At 42.1% G+C, this 18,765-nt stretch overlaps 2 protein-coding genes and 1 non-coding gene across 4 annotated transcripts in view; 2 read left to right on the forward strand and 1 right to left on the reverse strand.

The window, feature by feature from the left end:
• Positions 1-5,299: 5,299 nt before the first annotated feature.
• MRPL51 (mitochondrial ribosomal protein L51) lies at positions 5,300-6,648 on the reverse strand. The gene is made up of 3 exons (XM_032390966.1): positions 6,405-6,648; positions 6,210-6,320; positions 5,300-5,801 (listed from the first exon to the last, which is right to left on the reverse strand). Exons 1-3 carry the CDS (start codon positions 6,481-6,483, stop codon positions 5,605-5,607), a joined length of 387 nt encoding a protein of 128 aa, XP_032246857.1. The 5' UTR covers positions 6,484-6,648; the 3' UTR covers positions 5,300-5,604.
• A 98-nt stretch (positions 6,649-6,746) lies between these two features.
• The window catches only part of NCAPD2 (non-SMC condensin I complex subunit D2), a 28,380-nt gene continuing 16,361 nt past the window's right edge, over positions 6,747-18,765 (forward strand). Inside the window, exons 1-5 of one of the 2 annotated variants that reach the window (XM_032390963.1) lie at positions 6,747-7,492; positions 8,062-8,211; positions 17,455-17,530; positions 17,809-17,867; positions 18,354-18,532. In XM_032390963.1, the coding sequence (XP_032246854.1) occupies positions 8,085-8,211; positions 17,455-17,530; positions 17,809-17,867; positions 18,354-18,532 (441 nt within the window). In that variant the 5' untranslated portion in view covers positions 6,747-7,492; positions 8,062-8,084. The remainder of the gene's footprint in view (positions 7,493-8,061; positions 8,212-17,454; positions 17,531-17,808; positions 17,868-18,353; positions 18,533-18,765) is intronic. The other variant, XM_032390964.1, reaches the window with a different exon arrangement.
• Positions 17,949-18,277, forward strand: LOC116623710. The gene has a single exon (XR_004297744.1). It is a non-coding gene; the product is annotated as a small nucleolar RNA U85 (small nucleolar RNA).

Here is an 18,765-nt window from a genome sequence, read left to right on the forward strand (position 1 = left end):
AGTCTCCAGAGAAAAAAATTGATAAAGTATCTGACATGTTTAAATATTTGAAAAATAATATGAACAATTATTTTTACAGGTGTGATGAGACATATGGAAAAAAATTAGAGCTAGATACATAGAAAATTATACAAAAGAAAAAAGGCAATTACTAACTTAAGGAAAAACAAAAAGTTAAATACGAAATAGAAGTTACTTCACATTTATGTCAATTGATTTTTCAACAGGGTGCCAAGACCATTTAATGGGGGAAACAATAATCTTTTCAACAAATAATGCTGGGACAAATGGATGTCAACATGCAAAAGAATGAATTTGGATGCCTTCCTCTCACCATACACAAACATTAACTCAAAATGTATCAAAAACTTAAATATAAGAGCTGAAACTATAAAAGTCTTAAAAGAAAACATAGTTCTATGTCTTCATGGCCTTGGATTAGGCAATGGTTTCTTACATATGATAACAAAGGCACAAACAACAAAAGAAAAAATATACAGGGCATCAGCAAAATTTAAAACTTTTGTGCTTCAGGGCACCTGAGTGTCTCAGTCAGTTAAGCCTCTGAATCTTGATTTTGGCTCAGGTCATGATCTCATGGTTGTGAGATCTAACCCCAAGTCAGGCTCTGCACTCTCTCCCTCTCCCTCTGCTCCTCTCTCTAAAATAAATAAATAAATAAAATCTTCTTAAAAATAAAACTTTTGTGCTTCAAAGAATGTGATCAAGAAAGTGAAAAGAATTCACAGAATGGAAGAAAATATTTGCAAATCAGATATCTGATATGGTAATTGTCTAGAATATATAAAGAACTCTTCCAACTCAATTATAATAAAAAAGTTTGAAAATGGACATAGGATCTAAATAGATATTTCTTAAAAGAAGATATGCAAATGGACAATAAGCACAAGAAAAAATGCTTTACATCATTAGCCATCAGGGAAATACAAATCAAAGTGACAATGCGATACTACTTTATGCCCACTAGGATGGCTACAGTGAAAAACAAAAACAAAAACAAAACAGATAATACCAAGTGTTGCCACGCATGTGGAGAAATTAAACCCTCATATACTGCAGGTAGAGATGCAAAATAATGTGGTCAATTTGGAAAAGAGTTGGCAATTCCTCAAACAGTTAAACATAGAGTTACCATGTGACCCAGCAATTCCACTTCTAGGTATATATGTAAGAGAAATGAAAATGTCCACACAAAACCTTGTTACACGAATGTTCATAGGTCACATTATTCAGAATAGCCAAAAAGTAAAAACAACCCAAATGTCCACTAACTGATAAATGGATAAATATGGTGTGGTATATCCATACAATGGATTATTCAGCAATAAAAAGGAAGTACTGATACATGCTACAACATGGATGAACCTTGAAAGTACTATGCTAAGTTTAAAAAGCTAGTCACAAAGGATTAAGTATGGTGTGATTCCATTTAGATGAAATATCCAGAATAGGCAAGAATCTATAAGGACAGAAAATGGATTAGTGGCTGTCTAGAACTGGGAGGGAGGGGAAATTGAGAGTGGCAACTAAGGAGTATAGGGTTTCATTTTGGAGTAATGATGAAAATGTTCAAAAATTGAGTATGATGACGGATGTACAATTCAGTGAATATACTAAAAGCCATTGAACTGGGCAAATTGTATCTCAATAAAGATACAGAGTTTTTAAATAAGAAACACATGTTATTCCACAGTACACTAAGTAGTAAACAATATTGCTGTGGTCCTAATAATGTAGATACTGCCTACTGATTTAAGCCAAAATGCTGAGATAACTATAATGAAGAGGACTGGGGGTGGGGACTATAAGAAAGGAAGGGATTGAGAAGTATAAATCCAGTTTCCTGACAAGATAACTAATAGAAGCCACTGGCTTTCTCTTCCCATATCAAACCTGGAGAATCTATTGAAGCTATAAAGAATCATAAATTTCAAGAACTAAGAACAAAAGCAAAGGAATGTGGTATATATATTGGTAGATATATATACCAGTGTGGTATATATATGTATCGGGGAGACTGAAGACTATAGTTATGGGTTGAATTGTGTCCTTCAAAAATTTTTATGTTAAAGTCCTGGGGCACCTGGCTGGCTCAGTTTTTGGAGCATATGACTCTCGATCTTGGGGCTGAGTTCGAACCCCACATTCAGTGTAGAGATTACTTAAAAATAAAATCTTTTTTTAATTTTATTTTATTATGTTATGTTAATCACCACACATTACATCATTAGTTTTTGATGTAGTGTTCCATGATTCATTGTTTGCGTATAACACCCGGTGCTCCATTCAATACCTGCCCTCTTTAATACCCATCACCAGGCTAACCCATCCCCCCAACCCCCTTCTCTCTAGAACCCTCAGTTTGTTTCTCAGAGTCCATAGTCTCTCATGATTCGTCTCCACCTCCGATTTCCCTTTAAACAATTTTTTTATGTTGAAGTCCTAACCCTCAGTACTTCAGAATGGGATCTTATTTGGAAATAGGGTTGTTGCAGATGTAATTAGTTAAGATGAAGTCATATTGGAGTAGAGTGGGCCCCACTCTGGTATGACTAGAATTTTTATAAAATGGGAAAATTTGGAGACACGCACACAGAGAGAATGCCATTTTAACATGAAGGCAGAGATCAGGCTGATATGTTTACAAGACAAGGAACACCAAAGATTGCCAGCAAACCACCAGAAGCTAGGAGAGAGGCAAGAAATAGATTCTCCCTCATAACCCTCAGAAGAACCAACCCTGCTGACACCTTGATCTCAGACTGCTAAGCCTCTGGAAATGTGAAACAATAAATTGCTGTTGTTTAAGCCACCAAAGTTGTGGTATTTTGTTATGGCAGCCCCAGAAAACTAGTATATACAGCTATCTTGAACTACATTGTTTTATACCCCAAACCAGCAACAAACATACATATATTGTACATGCACATTACATATGATTGTGTAATAGGTGGTGAGAATACCAAAAGGTACTTGAGGCTGTGTAAAGTTTGACCTGTTATAATAAACACTGATAAGTTTAAGAAACTAACAAGACTAAATAAATGCGTTTCTTAGAATATGAATCATCCTAGACAAAAATAGAACATTTTTGGGGTGGCTAAGTGGCTCAGATGGTTAAGCGTCTGCCTTCGGCTCAGGTCATGATTCTAGGGTCCTGGGATCGAGCCCCGCTTCGGGCTCCCTGCTCGGCGGGGAGCCAGCTTCTCCCTCTCCCTCTACTGTTTCCCCTACTTGTGCTCTCTCGCTCTGTCAAATAAAATCTTAAAAAAAAAAAAAAATAGAACATTGTTTTTCTGGGAGACCACATGATCTTTACTTATCCATCAAAAGATGTGTTTCATTTTTTTATTCCTTTTTCCCCTATTCCCCTCCCGAGCCACAGACATTATAAATTGCTTGATATAATTGTTTTTGCAAAATGTGTACTATTTTCTGTTCATGTACTTTTAATTTACATACATGATGTTTCTTTTTTAAAAGACTTTATTTGAGAGAGAGAGAGAGGGCACAAGCTGGGAGAGGGGCAGAGGGAGAGACAGAAGCAGGCTCCCTGCTGAGTAGGGGGAAGGGTATAGGGAGAGGGAGAAGCAGACTCCTCAATGAGTGTGGAGCCCAACATAGGGCTCCATCCCAGGATCTTGAGATCATGACCTGAGCTGAAGTCAGACTCTTAACCAACTGAGCCACCCAGGCACCCCCCACATTTTCTTTATCAGTTGATAGACATTTGCGTTGTTTCTTCTTAAAGATTTTATTTATTTTTTGACAGAGAGAGACACAGTGAGAGAGGGAACACAAGCAAGGGGAGTGGGAGAGGGAGAAGCAGGCTTCCCGAGGAGCAAGGAGCCCGATGCGGGGCTCAATCCCAGGACTCTGGGATCATGACCTGAGCCGAAAGCAGACGCTTAATGACTGAGCCACCCAGGCGCCCCTTGGGTTGTATCTTCTTTTTGGCTATTATGAATAACAATGCTATGAACATGTTTTCATTTGTGTTGGATATATACCCAACCCGGAGTGGAATTGCTGGGTCACATGCACCACTGAGCACTCTTCTCTTCCCTGCTTGAAATGTTCTCCCACTTCTTTCTTCCCTTACTGAAATCCAACCTCTTCTAGGACACCTCTCCTGATCAGGCCAAATACAATCTCTTATCTAGATCATTTATCTCCGTGTCAGAGGTTTCCAAACATGGCTAATTAAAATTACCTGAGGGATTTTAATCAGAATTATTGAAAACTAGAGGAGTAATACTTTGAATAAGTAAAAACCTGGAAACAACCTAAATATCTATCAAAATGAAACTAGTAAAACATTATGTATGGTATAGAATGTGAGGATATAAAATATCCAAGTTATATTAAGTAAATAAGAAAGGTACAGAACACTGGGTATGGAATCCTACTCTTCTCAAAAGGAGATATACAGTTAATATATGCTTGTACATGCACAGTATATGTCCAAAGGACTAAAAAAAATCTTTTAAGAATGGTTGCCTCTGGGAAAAAAGAGTGGTGACCTCTGTGAAGGAGCACAAAAAAACAGGCTGTGAGAAAACTTTTTACCTGATTACCCTTTAGTAATTTTAAATTTTGCATTGCATGTATGGATACATTTTTAAAATGTGTTTAAAAAAACAACAACACATAGATGTGCAAAACTCAGCTCAGCCCTACAGATCACAAATCTTTGGAGGCAGGGAGCAGGCTTTTGAAATTACGAAACTACCAAGATGATTCTGATGATCAGTCAGGCTTAGGATGTAAACCATTCATATGGTACTCAATGCCTCCTATTAAAGTGTACATGCGTGAATATATCTTTACTCCCTAACTAGAAAAGCATATTATCTATTACATTTTGTTATTCCTACAGTTCTCAGCTCAGAAGAGGTACCCAATATTTTTGATGAGAATAATGCAGAAGCATAATTCCACTTATCTGTTACATTTCAACCAATGTGAAAGTGTTTTTAAAAATACATTTAACATAACAGAATTATGAGGCAATTAAAAATACCATTTTCAATACATGAAGGGCTAAATGTCAAAAAGCGCCAACAATAATTTTTCTTTTTTAAAAGTTATAGGTAGGGCGCCTGGGTGGCTCAGTCGTTAAGCGTCTGCCTTCAGCTCAGGTCATGATCCCAGGGTCCCGGGATCAAGTCCCACATCGGGCTCCCTGCTCCGCAGGAAGCCTGCTTCTCCCTCTCCCACTCCCCTTGCTTGTGTTCCTGCTCTCGCTGTCTCTCTCTCTGTCAAATAAATAAAATCTTCAAAAAAATAAAAATAAAAATAAACAAATACATAAAAATAAATAAAAGCTATAGGTATGGCTAGTCTGCAAAGGGCAAGTGGTTAAGTCCAAACCATAGGACTTATGGATGAGTCAGACTTCATAGTCTACAGGAATGAGTAAAAGTAGCATCTAGTGTAAAATAAAGTGTGTGGATAACAGATTCCAAAGAAGCCCCATTTTATTACAAGGAGCATACAAATTCCTTTCCTTATAAGGAAAAGTACTGTTCCCCTTCTCCCGGGTGACAGATGTGCCTCTTCCACAGTTCCCAGCTTTCTCTTCTACCGATACTTCCCATGTCGATTAAAGTGTTTGTAGAGGTAGTTGATGCGTTTGTTAAGGTTGTGCAGGTCATCAAGGAACATCCTATTTCCAACCATTTTCTTCTTTCGGATACAACGTTGTAATTCATTCCCCTTCCAGCCTCGAAGCCATTTGGGGCCCTTGATCAGTTCTTTGGGGTGCATTTTGAAGTCTCCTGTGTAACGTGAGAGAACGTATTAGTTCCAAGACAAGTGGGAAGTGAGCCTCGACCCAGTTAAGCCTTCAGCACACAGTTGCACTTCCCTGAGCTACACCTACAGACAAGACACATTACACCACATGTTCAAGAGCACACACTCTGGAGCCAGGCTGCTTGGGGTTCAAATTCTGACACTGCCATTTACTAGCTTTGGGAAAATCACACAACGTCTCTGTGCCTCAGTTTCCTTGCCTGTAAAGTGAAGAAGTTATTATAAGGAGTAACAGCACCGAACACAACCTAAATAGACACGTACATGTCTGCTCTTATGATTGAGCACGGTACCATTCCTACACAGGTGGAAAAAAATCTTTACGGCACAAGTGCCATTCTGAAATTCTGTGCCATGGAGTCGCGTCTTACCCAGGATCCCGATGTTGTCATACACCCCGAACATGGCCCTCTTCTCGTTCCAACGATCAACCACTTTGGGAGGAGGGAGGGTGAGCCTTACGTGGAACATTCTAGGAACACCTAAGGATGGGGAAGAAATGGAATGAATATGAGCCCCTTACAGACAAGCAGTTCTTGGGGAGTTTTTCTACATCAGCCACTTACCCAAAGAGAAGCTTCTGCAGGCCAAGGGCACCCGGCCCCATAGGACCCTTCCTGCCCCCAAAAAGAGGCTCCCTGCCATTGCTCTCGTCTCTCCCCCACAACAGCACCCGCACAAGCATAAGAATAGCGTCGCACGTGGCCTTCAAGGAGCTGACAGGTACCTTCCGCTCTAGCGCCAGAGGTCCCTAGGTGGAGGCAGCCATCTTGGGCCTCACTCTGCCTCGGCCCCTCCTTCCCCAGCCATAAGCCCCGCCCCCCGGGTTCCGGTGTAGAGAGGCCTTGACACCCTCCCGCCCCGCCTCGCCTCGCCTCGGCATTTCCGGTTCGCCCGCGGAAGTCGTGGAGCGTCAGAAGAGCTGAGCCACTCGTATCGTCGTTGCCTGGGACGCCCCCAACCTGAATTTCAAGAAAATTCACCCTTTCCTGGGGGGGGGGTCCCTCAACTGTGAGGGAGATGAAGGTGCAGACCCTGGAACCCTGAACTTCCTTTTTCTGTGCCTCACAGCAGTTTTGCGCTGTAGCTGTTTTTATTAACCCTTTTCTACAGGGGAGGAAATCTAAGGCTCAGAGAGTGAAGTGACCTGCTGGACGTCATATAGCAGAGGCGATGGCGGAACGTGGATTAGAGCCTAAGCCTCCTAAGTTCCCGGCTTGGACTTGCCTCCTGTCCTGGGGGGGTGACTGAGTGGGTCCCCAGCCCAGGGGCGCTACCACTCCCGGGTTAGAAGGGCAGCAGAACCGGGTGGCCGCGAGGCGAAGGGGGCGGGTACTAGATCTAGGCCCCGCCCCCCCTCGGCGGCGCTGCCCGGCTTCCCGACTCCTGCGATGTGATTGGCCGGTCTCCGCAGTGAGTGTCGCGATTGGCCTCCTAACGGCCGTTGAGATTTGAACTGCACGTTTGTGGCTTTGCCCGCGCGGCGCCTGGCTGTGAGGTGGAAATTTGGCTCCGCCTGCCGGGGATTGGCCGGTTTCTCTGCCCGCTCCCGAGTGCTGCCGTGCTCATTGGTGCGTATTGTGCACTGCGTGTTTTTTCCTTCGTTTCGGACTCACGACCTGAGTCGGAGGAGCGGCCGGTGAACTCTTCTGAGGTGTGGTGTTAATGGGCAGCGGGGAATGAAAGACTGGGCATGTTGGCTACGGGACAATATGACGCGGTATTAGGCCGCGTTAGGAGAGGCGGGGAGGTTCCATGCGTATATATTTGGGGTAAGATGTAGAAACAATAAGTTTTACAGATCCGCTACGGAATATGGGCAAATCGCTTAACCTTTCTTAGCTTCAATTTTCTCATCTGTAAATTGGGTTATGTTATTATGCATTCCTTGAGATTGGCGTTTGGAGAACTATATCAAGATATGTCCATTTTCATATCCCTTGACTCATTTGATCGTCACAGCAACTTTGTAAAATAATCAGAGATTAGTAACTCCGTGTTGCAGATGAGGTTCACGGGGTTATGTGACATGACCAAATGGCAGAGTCACAACTAGAATTAGATTCTAGTCCACGGTTGATCTCACATCCTCTAAGATAATGTTACCAGCTTGATAAAAGTTTGATATAAGCGTCATATATTGGAGAGGGGAGGAATAATAGAACCAGATAAAAAGACAGGCTTTAGATATAAACCCTGACCTATTTCCTGTTTGGTTTCCAGCCCTGTGAGCCAGTGGGAGAAGGATGTCTCCCCAACTGTATGAGTTCCATCTGCCCTTATCCCCAGAGGAGTTGTTGAAAAGTGGAGGGGTGAATCAATATGTTGTGCAAGAGGTATTGTCCATCAGAAATCTTCCATCACAGCTTAGAGGTAAGACTCCATAGCTGCTACTGTGCCTAGCACTTCAAAACAACCCTCCCACATGTAATTATATTGTCTGTCTGTCCTACTACACGACTAAGCTCCATGAGGGCAAAGAAACTTGTCTTGCCTAGTCACTGTTTTTTTCCTAGCGTTGCTTAGGATGTATTACATGGAGAGTATACACATTGACCTCCTTTCCTCAATTATTCAATAAACAGCCTGGGTGTATGTGGCTACTCTTTGGACAAAAACTTATTTTTGATCTTTACCTCTTATAAACCAAAGTTAAGTTCTGGTGGATTTAAAGGTTATAGGCTTTCTCAGAATGTGTGGGACTTGACCTGACCTGTTTCAGGTAATACTTTTTTAAAGTCTAGATCTCTTGTTTCCAAGAGTGTGCATTAATTAGGGGGGGGTGATGACAAATATGTACAGCTGCAACACTGAACAGTGTATGGACAATGCAGTTATCCATTGAAACCTACAGATGAACAAGACAATTTAAACGTTATCAGTGAGACCCCATAATATCACTATACTTATTGGAAGTGGTCTTCTATCAATTAGGTTGCTTTGGAGAGGTACATAGAGTAAAGATTTAAGACTCTGGAGCCAAGCTATCTGAATCTGAATCCTGGCTCTACCACTTTGACCTTGGACAAGTTACTTATTCTCTCTGTGCCTCAGTTTCCTTATCTGTAAAGATAGGGATAATAACCTACTTTGTTATCTCCTACAACAAGAAGAGTTGGCTAATGCAGTAGCTTGATAATTTAACTCCAGCTTGTCTCCTCTTGGCCTTCCCATCATGGTTGCTAGATGGTAGCTCCTTGCTCTGATGTCCAGAGGTAGAAAAGGTGATTTTTTTTTTTATCTTATGCTTTTTCTTTTCTTCTTTCCTTTTTTAAAACTTTACCAGAAGCCTCCCAACAGATTTAGCCAGAATTGGGTTTTGCCTATTTCCCTGACTAATTACGGTAAGGGAAATGGAATCACCCAGATTGTCTAAATTGATCAAGATTATTATCTAGGAGCCTCCCCAAACCTAGACATATCACCATTTGGTAAGCAAAGAAGGCAGAGTGTGGCGGTCCATGGGTAGGTGGCTAGCCAACAGTATCCACTCTAGGGGAGAGATAGACTGTTCTCTCCATACTGTGTTGATATAGGCATCACCAATTGCACAGGCTACACTGTAGTCAGTTGTCCTTCAGTTATTATAATGCATAATATTTAAAATAATCACTGAGAGTTCTTTTTATAACAATTGCATTGCTTTTGGTGTTTAGAACCCTAACTATAAGTTCTGCAAGATCAAATCGCTTAATTTGTTGAACAAGTATTTACTGACGATACACTGTGTGCCAGGCACTGTTCTGGGTACTGGATATACAACAGTAGACAAAAAGACAAGTTGACAGAGTTCTTTCTCTCAAGGTTCTCAACAAGGAATAAATAACAAATAATGGGATTTATCAGATGGTTGCAAGTGCCAGGGAGAAAAATAAGCAAGATAAACAAGATATGGCATGGTGGGGTAGGAACTGCATTTTATGTTGGATGATCAGAGAAGGCTTGCTGATAGGTGATGTTTGAGCAGAGGCCTTAAAGGTGAGGAAGTGAACTATGCCAATTCTCATAGGCATTCTAAGCAGAGAGAAAATCCAATGCTGTGGCTCTGAGGTGGGAAAATGCCAATACGGTTGGAGTGGAGTAAGCTAGGGCAAAAGAGGTCAGATGAGAAGTGATGCAGATTCCTCTACAGTCATGCTCTTCTAAGTGTGGTCTTCAGACTAGCAACATTAGAATCATGATTTAGGAACTTATCAGAAATCCAAGATCCAACTCAGAACTACTGAATCAGAAAATCCATTTTTTAAGAAGATCCCTAGGTAATTCAGATGCGCATTTAAGTTGGAGAAGCACTAATCTAGAGTCTTGTAGGTCATGGTAAAGATTTAGCTTCAGTGTGAGTGAGTTTGAAAGCCATTGGGTTTTGAGCACAGGAGTGACACACTGTGACGTTTTAAAAGTATCACTGTTGTGTTGAATAGAGAGAGTAAGGGGCAAGGGAAGAAGCGGGGAGACTAGTTGAGAGGCTAATACAGTAGTACCAGGTAGCTTGCCTGGGGTTGATAGCAGTGGAGGTAATCGTAAAAAGTTAGGTACTGAACAGATGTTGAAAGTCGAGCAAACAGGATTGTTGATGGATTGGCTTGAATTTATAGGGTTAGAGAAAGAAGAATCTAGCATGATGACAAGGCTTTTGGGAAGAATGGAGCTGCCATTTACTGAGATGGAGTAGAATATGAGAGGAGCAGGTTTATTTACTTTTTTTTTTTTATTTTTTATTTATTTATTTGAGAGACAGAGAGAGAGGTTGAGAGAATGAGTGGGAGAAGGGACAGAGGGAGAAGCAGACTCCTTGCAGAGCAGGAAGCCTGACAATGTGGGACTGAATCCTAGGACCCTGGGATCATGACTTGAGCTGAAGGCAGGCGCTTAACTGACTGAGCTAATCAGGCGCCCGAAAGGAGCAGGTTTAGTCTGTTGGTTTTAGAGTTCTGGAGTTCAGGGGAGAGGTGCCAGCTACAGCTATACATTTGGGGTTTAATATTCAGCATGTAGAGGGCATTTAAAGCTATGAAATTTGAATGTAGTTGGAGAAGAAAAGCAATTTAAAAACATAAGATCTGAGACAGTCCGGTAGAATCTGGGAAGATGAGAAAGAAACCAGTAGGAGAAACTGAGGACCAGTCATTGAGGCAGAAAGTGAACAGAGGTGCTAACTGGAGGCTAAATTATGAGAACATTTCAGAAAGAAAGGGAGAGCTCAACTGCAAATTAATGACTGGACTTCGCAATGTGGCGATTGCAACCTTGGGGAAAGCGGTTTCAGAGGAGTGGTGGGGGCAAAAGCCTAATTGGAAGAGGCTTATGAGAAAATGAGAGGACGGTTTAGATAACTTTTTGTGGTTGTTTTGCTTTAATGAGGAACAGAGAAATAGGGTGGTAGTAGAGGAGGAGATAGAGTTGAGGGAGGATTTTTTTGTAAGATGGGTGGCATTGCATGTGCATGTGCTGAATGAATGGAAGCGATCAGAGAGGGAAAGTTTGATGATGCAGGAGGGAGAAGGGACGAGTGTTGGGGCAGTATGTTTAGTAGGTGAGAGAGTGTGTGATCTGGTGCACAGGGGGAGGAGATGGTTTCATTAGAGCATGGGTTAGTTTATCCGCAGCAGCAAAAGAGAAGGCAGAGTACATGGGCACAGATGCAGATAATGCAGGAAGCTACGGATCTTGGGGCGGCTGGAAGTTCTCTTCTGTGTGATTCTATTTTCTCCATGAGATAGGAAGTGAACCCTTTAACTGAGAGGGAGCTGGAGAAGAAGGTCTTGATCTTCTGAGCAGAGGAAAAGTATGAAATAATTGCCTAGAAGAAAGTGAGTAGGCCTGGGAATTTGTAATAGGCTTAGCAAGAAATACTAAGGGTCCACTTGAGGTTAATGGGCATAAGTTTAAAGTGAGAATAGTTGGCATGATTGTGTATTTTTGTCAAGCCATTTTTATTTGTGTGGTTACATGAATGGAGTAAGCAGTCAGTTGGATTTAATCCAGATTTGCCAGGGGAAAAAATGTGTTGTGAATTTTGGGGGCGGGGGGAGCATAAACAGGGAGGAGGGGCAGAGGGAGAAGCAGACTCCCCACTGATCAGGGAGCCCAACACGGGACTGGATCCCAGGACCCTGGGATCATGACCTGAGCCAAAGGCAGACACTTAACCGACTGAGCCACCGAGGCGCCCTGTGTTGTGAATTTTAGTGGAAAAAATTAGAAATACCATAATGTCTAACAATAGGGGCACCTGGCTGACTCAGTCAATAGAGCATGTGACTCTTGATCTCAGGGTCATAGTTCAAGCCCCATGTTGGGCATGAAACCTACTTAAAAAAAAAGAAAAAGAAATACCATAATGTCTAACGATAGAAGAACGGTAAGTTAATTAAGATACATACATTCAGTGGAATATTATGTGACCATTAAAAATTATTTACAAAGGTTTTATAATATGCTTATTGTAATTTTAAATTTTTTTTTTTAAGATTTTATTTATTTATTTGACAGAGAGAGACACAGCGAGAGAGGGAACACAAGCAGGGGGAGTGGGAGAGGGAGAAGCAGGCTTTCCACTGAGCAGAGAGCCCGATGCGGGGCTCGATCCCAGGACCCTGGGATCATGACCTGAGCCAAAGGCAGACGCTTAACGACTGAGCCACCCAGGCGCCCTTGTAATTTTAAATTTTAAAAAAACAGAACAGAGAAGTGAATATGTGATATGGCCTCAACAGCAGAAATGCTGTGCATACAAAATAGACAAAATTTAGCCAGGTGTTAACAGTGCTTATGTCTTTCTCTTTTTTCCATTTTCTGTATTTTCCAGATCACAGAAAGAGGTTTGTAAGATTGGTTAATAGTTTACATATACTGAGTTACATTGTGTGCTAAGTATTGTTCTGATTGCTTCATGGGGATTATCTCTACTTAACCTTTACCAAAAAATTCTGAAAAGCCCTATAGGTGTGATCTTTTATTACACCCAATTTAGAGAAGAGGAAGCAGACTTAGTAAGCTAAGTAGCTTGGCCTGGTAAATGTTCAAGTCAAATGTAAACCTAAAGCAGTCTGACTAGATCAGTGGGTAATGCTTCAAAGAATTAAAGAGATATGTGGACCAAGAAAAATCATTGGTTGTAATGAAAAATGGGTAGTTGGTCATCTTTGAGAGAATAGTTGTTAGATTGGTAAATCTCAGAAACAGATTTCAGGAAATTGAAAGAGGAAACACTATTTATTTTTTTTCTTTTTTTTTTTAAAGATTTTATTTATTTATTTGACAGAGAGAGACACAGCGAGAGAGGGAACACAAGCAGGGGGAGTGGGAGAGGGAGAAGCAGGCTTCCCGCTGAGCAGAGAGCCCAATGCAGGGCTCGATCCCAGGACCCTGGGATCGTGACCTGAGCCGAAGGCAGACGCTTAACGACTGAGCCACCCAGGCGCCCCAAGGAAACACAATTTAAAAGTGATATGATAGCAAGGTCAAATGAAAGGCATTGAGCATTTTTGTTTGTTTGTTTTAAAGGGAGGCCTGAGGGACGCCTGGGTGAGTCAATAGGTTAAGCGTCTGCCTTCCTCTCGGTTCATGATCCCAGGGTCCTGGGATCCAGTCTCGTGTCAGGCTCCCTGATCAGCGGGGAGCCTGCTTCTCCCTCTGCCTGCTCTGCCTGCCACTCCCCCTGCTTGTGCTCTGCACTTGCCCCCCCCCCCCCCCCCCCCCCCCGCCTCCGGACAAATAAATAAGTAAATCTTTAGAAAAAATAAAGGGAGGCCTGAGCATATTGGCACGATAAGAGCAAGTCCTGGACAGGATAAAAAGCAAAGGTGAAAAAGAGGAGATAAATCTTCGGGGCAGTGGGACAGATTAGCTTTAGAAGAGAGAAACTTTTTGCTTGAGACTCAGGCAAAGAATGGGAAGATGTTGGCAGAGATGTTTGTTGATAGGCAGGATTACGAGAGAACCTGTGCTTTGGGTCTCGTTCTTTTTGGTAAAGTGGAGAACAGTCATCTATTAAAGTCAGAGAGGCATAGGGTAAGAAGTATAAAGGAAGAGGAGAATGTGTTATGATTATAGCGCTAGGGAGGCTGTAAGAACTGGAGGAATAAGACAGCTTGTTAAAAATCACAGAGGACAGGGCACCTGGGTGGCTCAGTCGTTAAGCGTCTGCCTTCGGCTCAGGTCATGATCCCAGGGTCCTGGGATCGAGCCCCATGTCGGGCTCTCTGCTCAGCGGGAAGCCTGCTTCTCCCTCTCCCACTCCCCCTGCTTGTGTTCCCTCTCTCGCTGTCTCTCTCTCTCTCTGTCAAAATAAATAAAATCTTTAAAAAAAAAAAATCACAGAGGATTTGTACGTAGTTGGACGTCCTAACATTATAATCAATCAGGTCAATGCCAGCAGTGATACTTGGAGTACAAGATTCTGGCTTTACTTTCAAGGCAAACCAGCTTGGTATTGCAGAAAAGAAGAATTTGGTGGAATTCTTTCCTTCCCCGTCCTCAGAAAGAGCTTGGTATATAACTTGGGTCAAAACCTAATTCCCATACTGCCTTGTCACTCCTACATGTTGTAAGACATAATTCAACTCTACTCCCCTTGATACTGAAGTGTTTATCTAGAAGCAGCACGATCAGGATGAAAAGAGCACTGGGCCTGAGAATCAAAAGACACTGGGTTTTCAAAATGTAATATAAAGTGGTAACAAGTACGTTACAAGTGTTTCACATAATCACATTATAGAGTCGGAAAGAAAAGAACTAACCTACGTAACTTTGAAAAGCAGTAGTATTTTGACTATATACTCTGGAAAAAAGAACTTTACACAATTATTGTAAGCTAAGTTAGTAAATATTTTTTTATAGGAATATAGGTTAGCAATTCTGAAACTTTTTTTTTTCAGATTTTATTTATTTATTTGACAGAGAGAGACAGCGAGAGAGGGAACACAAACAGGGAGTGGGAGGGGGAGAAGCAGGCTTCCCACTGAGCAGGGAGCCCGACGTGGGGCTCAATCCCAGGATCCTGGGATCATGACCTGAGCCGAAGGCAGACGCCCAGTGACTGAGCCATCCAGGCATCCCCTGAAACTGTTTTATGTTTATACTAGGATTAAGTAAATATGTAAATGAACTCATTTTTTAATATATACACATATAAAAATAGATATAGGGGATATGTGTGCATATACACATACATGCCTGCTATTCTCTACTGAGAGGGCCTAAAAACTATGATACTCCAATAGCAGTCAGCCTAACTAGTGCCTTGAACTTGGTTTCTAGATGCCATACTTCCATAAAGAAAACCAGGACTCTGTTGAGAATGGTTGATTCCAGGACTGGGCCAGAGAAAGTACAAGATGAGCCTGGAACATCTTGTGGTACAAGAAACTGGGAGAGCGAAAGTAAAGGGAATATGTTGAAAGGACACAGGTCAAGTTGATGGAGCTCCCAGTGGTCAAGTATGGGATAATTTGAGCAACAAAATAGATCGTAGGAGGAATGGATTAAAACAGAATAAAAGAAATGTCCATGGGTCTACTCCAATTTGAATAAATAACTGAGGGGAGGGACACCTGGGTGGCTCAGTTGGTTAAGCGGCTGCCTTTGACTCAGGCCATGATCCCAGGGTCCTGGGATCGAGCCCCGCATCGGGCTCCTTGCTCAGCAGGGAGCCTGCTTCTCCCTCTCCCTCTACCTGCCTCTCTGCCTACTTGTGCTCTCTATCTCTCTGTCAAATAAATAAATAAAATCTTAAAAAAAAAAATAACTGAGGGGAAAGGGACAGCTCATCCTTCGAGTGGCATTCCGATTAGTAAGTGTAGAAGGAATGATGGAGATGGAAAAATCACCCTATATGGGCACCGGGCTGGCTCAGTTGGAAGAGCGTACGACTCTTGATCTTGGGGCTGTGAGTTCAAGCCCCACATTGGGTGTAGAGATTACTTAAAAATAAAATCTTTTTAAAAAAAGAAAAAAGAGAAACCACTGTATAGTAAATACCTCAGTGATAATTGTGGCAGGCAAGAATCATGGACAGATGCCTAAAATAGTGGGCAAAATGTGATGAGAGAGGATATTTGCATAGGTTGAAATTATCTCCCCACAAGATACTTAATTACTGCAAAGGGGAAAATAGTAACTTTACAGGGGAGATACCTACCTTTGACTACCAAGTGGTCAAAGTTAACATAGTAATAAGGCATTGATATCATGTACTTCTTGATATGATGCATTGAAAAGACCCAGCCTCCCTTCTGCGTTCATCTTGCCAAAAATGCATAACCTCAATCTAATCATGAGAGAAAGCAAACAAACCCAGACCAAGGGACATTCTACAGAATAACTGAATAGCACACTTTGAAAGTGTCAAGACTGAAAGGCAAAGATGGGAGGAGACTAAGGAGACATGACAGCTAAATGCATTGTGGGATCCTGGATCGGATCCTGGACCATGAAAAGGACTTAAGTAAAACAACTAACAGAATTCAAATAAGGTCTGTAGATTGATTAATAGCATTGAGTTAATGTTAATTTCTTAGTTTAGAATAGATTCTTGTGCTGTGGTTGTGTAAGATGTTTACATTATCAGAGTGAAAAGTATAAGAACTTTGTACGAGGGCGCCTGGGTGGCTCAGTCGTTAAGCGTCTGCCTTCAGCTCAGGTCATGATTCCAGGGTCCTGGGATTGACCCCGCATCGGGCTCCCTGCTCGGCGGGGAGTCTGCTTCTCGCTCTCCCTCTGTTGCTCCCTCTGCTTGTGCTCTTTCTCTCTCTCTCAGAAATAAATAAATAAAAATCTTTATTTAAAAAATAATAATAAAATTAAAAAATTAAAAGAAACTTTGTATGTTTTTTGCCACTTTTGTAATTTCAAAATAAAAAAAAATAGATCCTGAGTTTGTGTTCACTACTAACTACACTGAACTAGTTACACAACTACTCTGAGACTTAATTGCTTTTCCCATAAAATAGGCATAATACCATCTGCTTTATCGAACTCAGAGATGTGGTGAAACTCAAGTAAGACTTTCATTATAAAACAGGACAAATGTAAGCTATTATTATAATAGATTACATCAATGGGACACCTGGGTGGCTCAGATGGTTAAGCGTCTGCCTTCGGCTCAGGTCATGATCCCAGGGTCCTGGAATTGAGCCCCACATCGGGCTCCTGGTTCGGCGGAGAGCCTGCTTCTCCCTCTCCCTCTGCCTCTCTCCCTGCTCATGCTCTCTCTCTCTCTCTGTATCTCAAATGAATAAATAAAATCTTTAAAAAAAAAATAAAAAATAAAATAAAAAGGGGCGCCTGGGTGGCTCAGTCGTTAAGCGTCTGCCTTCAGCTCAGGTCATGATCCCAGGGTCCTGGGATCGAGCCCCGCATCAGGCTCCCTGCTCCACAGGAGGCCTGCTTCTCCCTCTCCCACTCCCCCTGCTTGTGTTCCCTCTCTCGCTGTGTCTCTCTCTGTCAAATAAATAAATACAATCTTTAAAAAAAAAAAAAAAGTAGGTTACATCGAAATGAACGGTCTCTTTCTGTGATTCAACCAATAAAAGTAATTAACTCGATTTTCTGCCATGAATAGAATTTACCAAAAAGCCCTCTCCCTTTATTAATTAGTTTCTTTCATCTTCATAGCATTTCAGGCTGCCTTCCGAGCTCAGGGGCCCCTGGCTATGCTGGAGCACTTTGATACTATCTACAGCATTCTACAGTAAGTATAAAGCACCTAGCTGGCTGGTACTCTAAGAACTGTTCGCTATCGACCCTAACTTTGCATGTTAGTCCTGAAATTCCAAATTATAGGTTCACTGATAAAGGCCCTGGGTACTGATATCTCTACTAATGAGCATTGACCCCAACTTAACACCACATTTATTCAGTTGAGCAATTTCACGTATTTTTAAGTATTAGATTCTTCAGGTTTGATCTGATCTAGAATGGGCTCTGCAGTTTCCTGTCTCACCCCCCCACACTTTCTTTCCCTCATAGTCACTTTCGAAGTATAGATCCTGGCCTCAAGGAAGATACTCTGGAATTCCTGATAAAAGGTGTTTATGGGTCAGGGGGTAGGGGATGGAAGGTGTTTGTCACTGTTTGTTTGTTTGCTTACTATTTCCTACATTTTATCAGCCACATGATGATATCAAGGCTGTGGTGATTCAGTTGGTTTGGCTAAGCCCGGGGACCTTTGACCTATTAAGGTCTGTAATCTTGGTGGGCAATACAGAGTTGTGTGTGTTCGCTGTAAGGGCAGACCAACAAGAAATATTTCCTACTTTTGAACTACCTCTTTTTAACAGAGGTGGTTCTTCCAGTCTCCAGAGAGAAACTGGGGTAGCTGGAGTGAGAGAGTGGGGACAGGGCATGTTCAGGGTATCGAGGTCGGGGGTCCCAAAGGACTTGGCTTGTGTTGTGACCACTGAGAGATGAAACACAGATCTTTGGTAATCTGATGGCTGCAATTGCCGGGTGTTTTGAAGTCGGGGTGTATGAGAAAAGTGAATGAAGCCGACTCCAGATTCTGCCCCTCGCAGTGGTGTCCCGTCATTCCCAGGAACTTCCCACTATCCTGGATGATGCAGCTTTGAGTGTGTCAGATAGGAGCGCCCACCTAAATGCTCTCAAAATGAACTGTTATGCTCTGATCCGCCTCTTGGAATCCTTTGAGACCATGAGCAGCCAGACAAGCCTCATGGACCTGGACCTTGGGAAGGTAATTTGGAGTTTCTGGCTCACTTAATATGGGGCCTGGAGAGAGGGGGGGATGGATGGGAAAGAAGGGACTCCAACAATTCTGGGAGTCCTTTCTGTCCTTATTTAGGGTTTATGGGAAAATACTCAAAAGTATCACAGCATATCTTTCCCTGACAAGAAACTCTTCTATATTTTGGAATTTGCTTATGTCTTCTGTGTTAGTTTCTACCTTGTCTCAATACTGGGTAGTTT

The sequence above is a fragment of the Phoca vitulina genome, unplaced genomic scaffold (genome assembly GCF_004348235.1).
Source record: "Phoca vitulina isolate PV1807 unplaced genomic scaffold, GSC_HSeal_1.0 scaffold59, whole genome shotgun sequence".
Lineage (NCBI taxonomy): Eukaryota > Metazoa > Chordata > Mammalia > Carnivora > Phocidae > Phoca > Phoca vitulina.

Excerpts from the sequence above, each read along its gene's own strand:
- MRPL51 (XM_032390966.1), bottom strand. The coding sequence starts at position 6,483 with ATGGCAGGGAGCCTCTTTTTGGGGGCAGGAAGGGTCCTATGGGGCCGG. Across the intron at positions 6,321-6,404 it reads CTGCAGAAGCTTCTCTTTGG|GTGTTCCTAGAATGTTCCAC; the intron begins GTAAGTGGCTGA and ends CCCCATCCTTAG. Across the intron at positions 5,802-6,209 it reads TGACAACATCGGGATCCTGG|GAGACTTCAAAATGCACCCC; the intron begins GTAAGACGCGAC and ends CACGTTACACAG.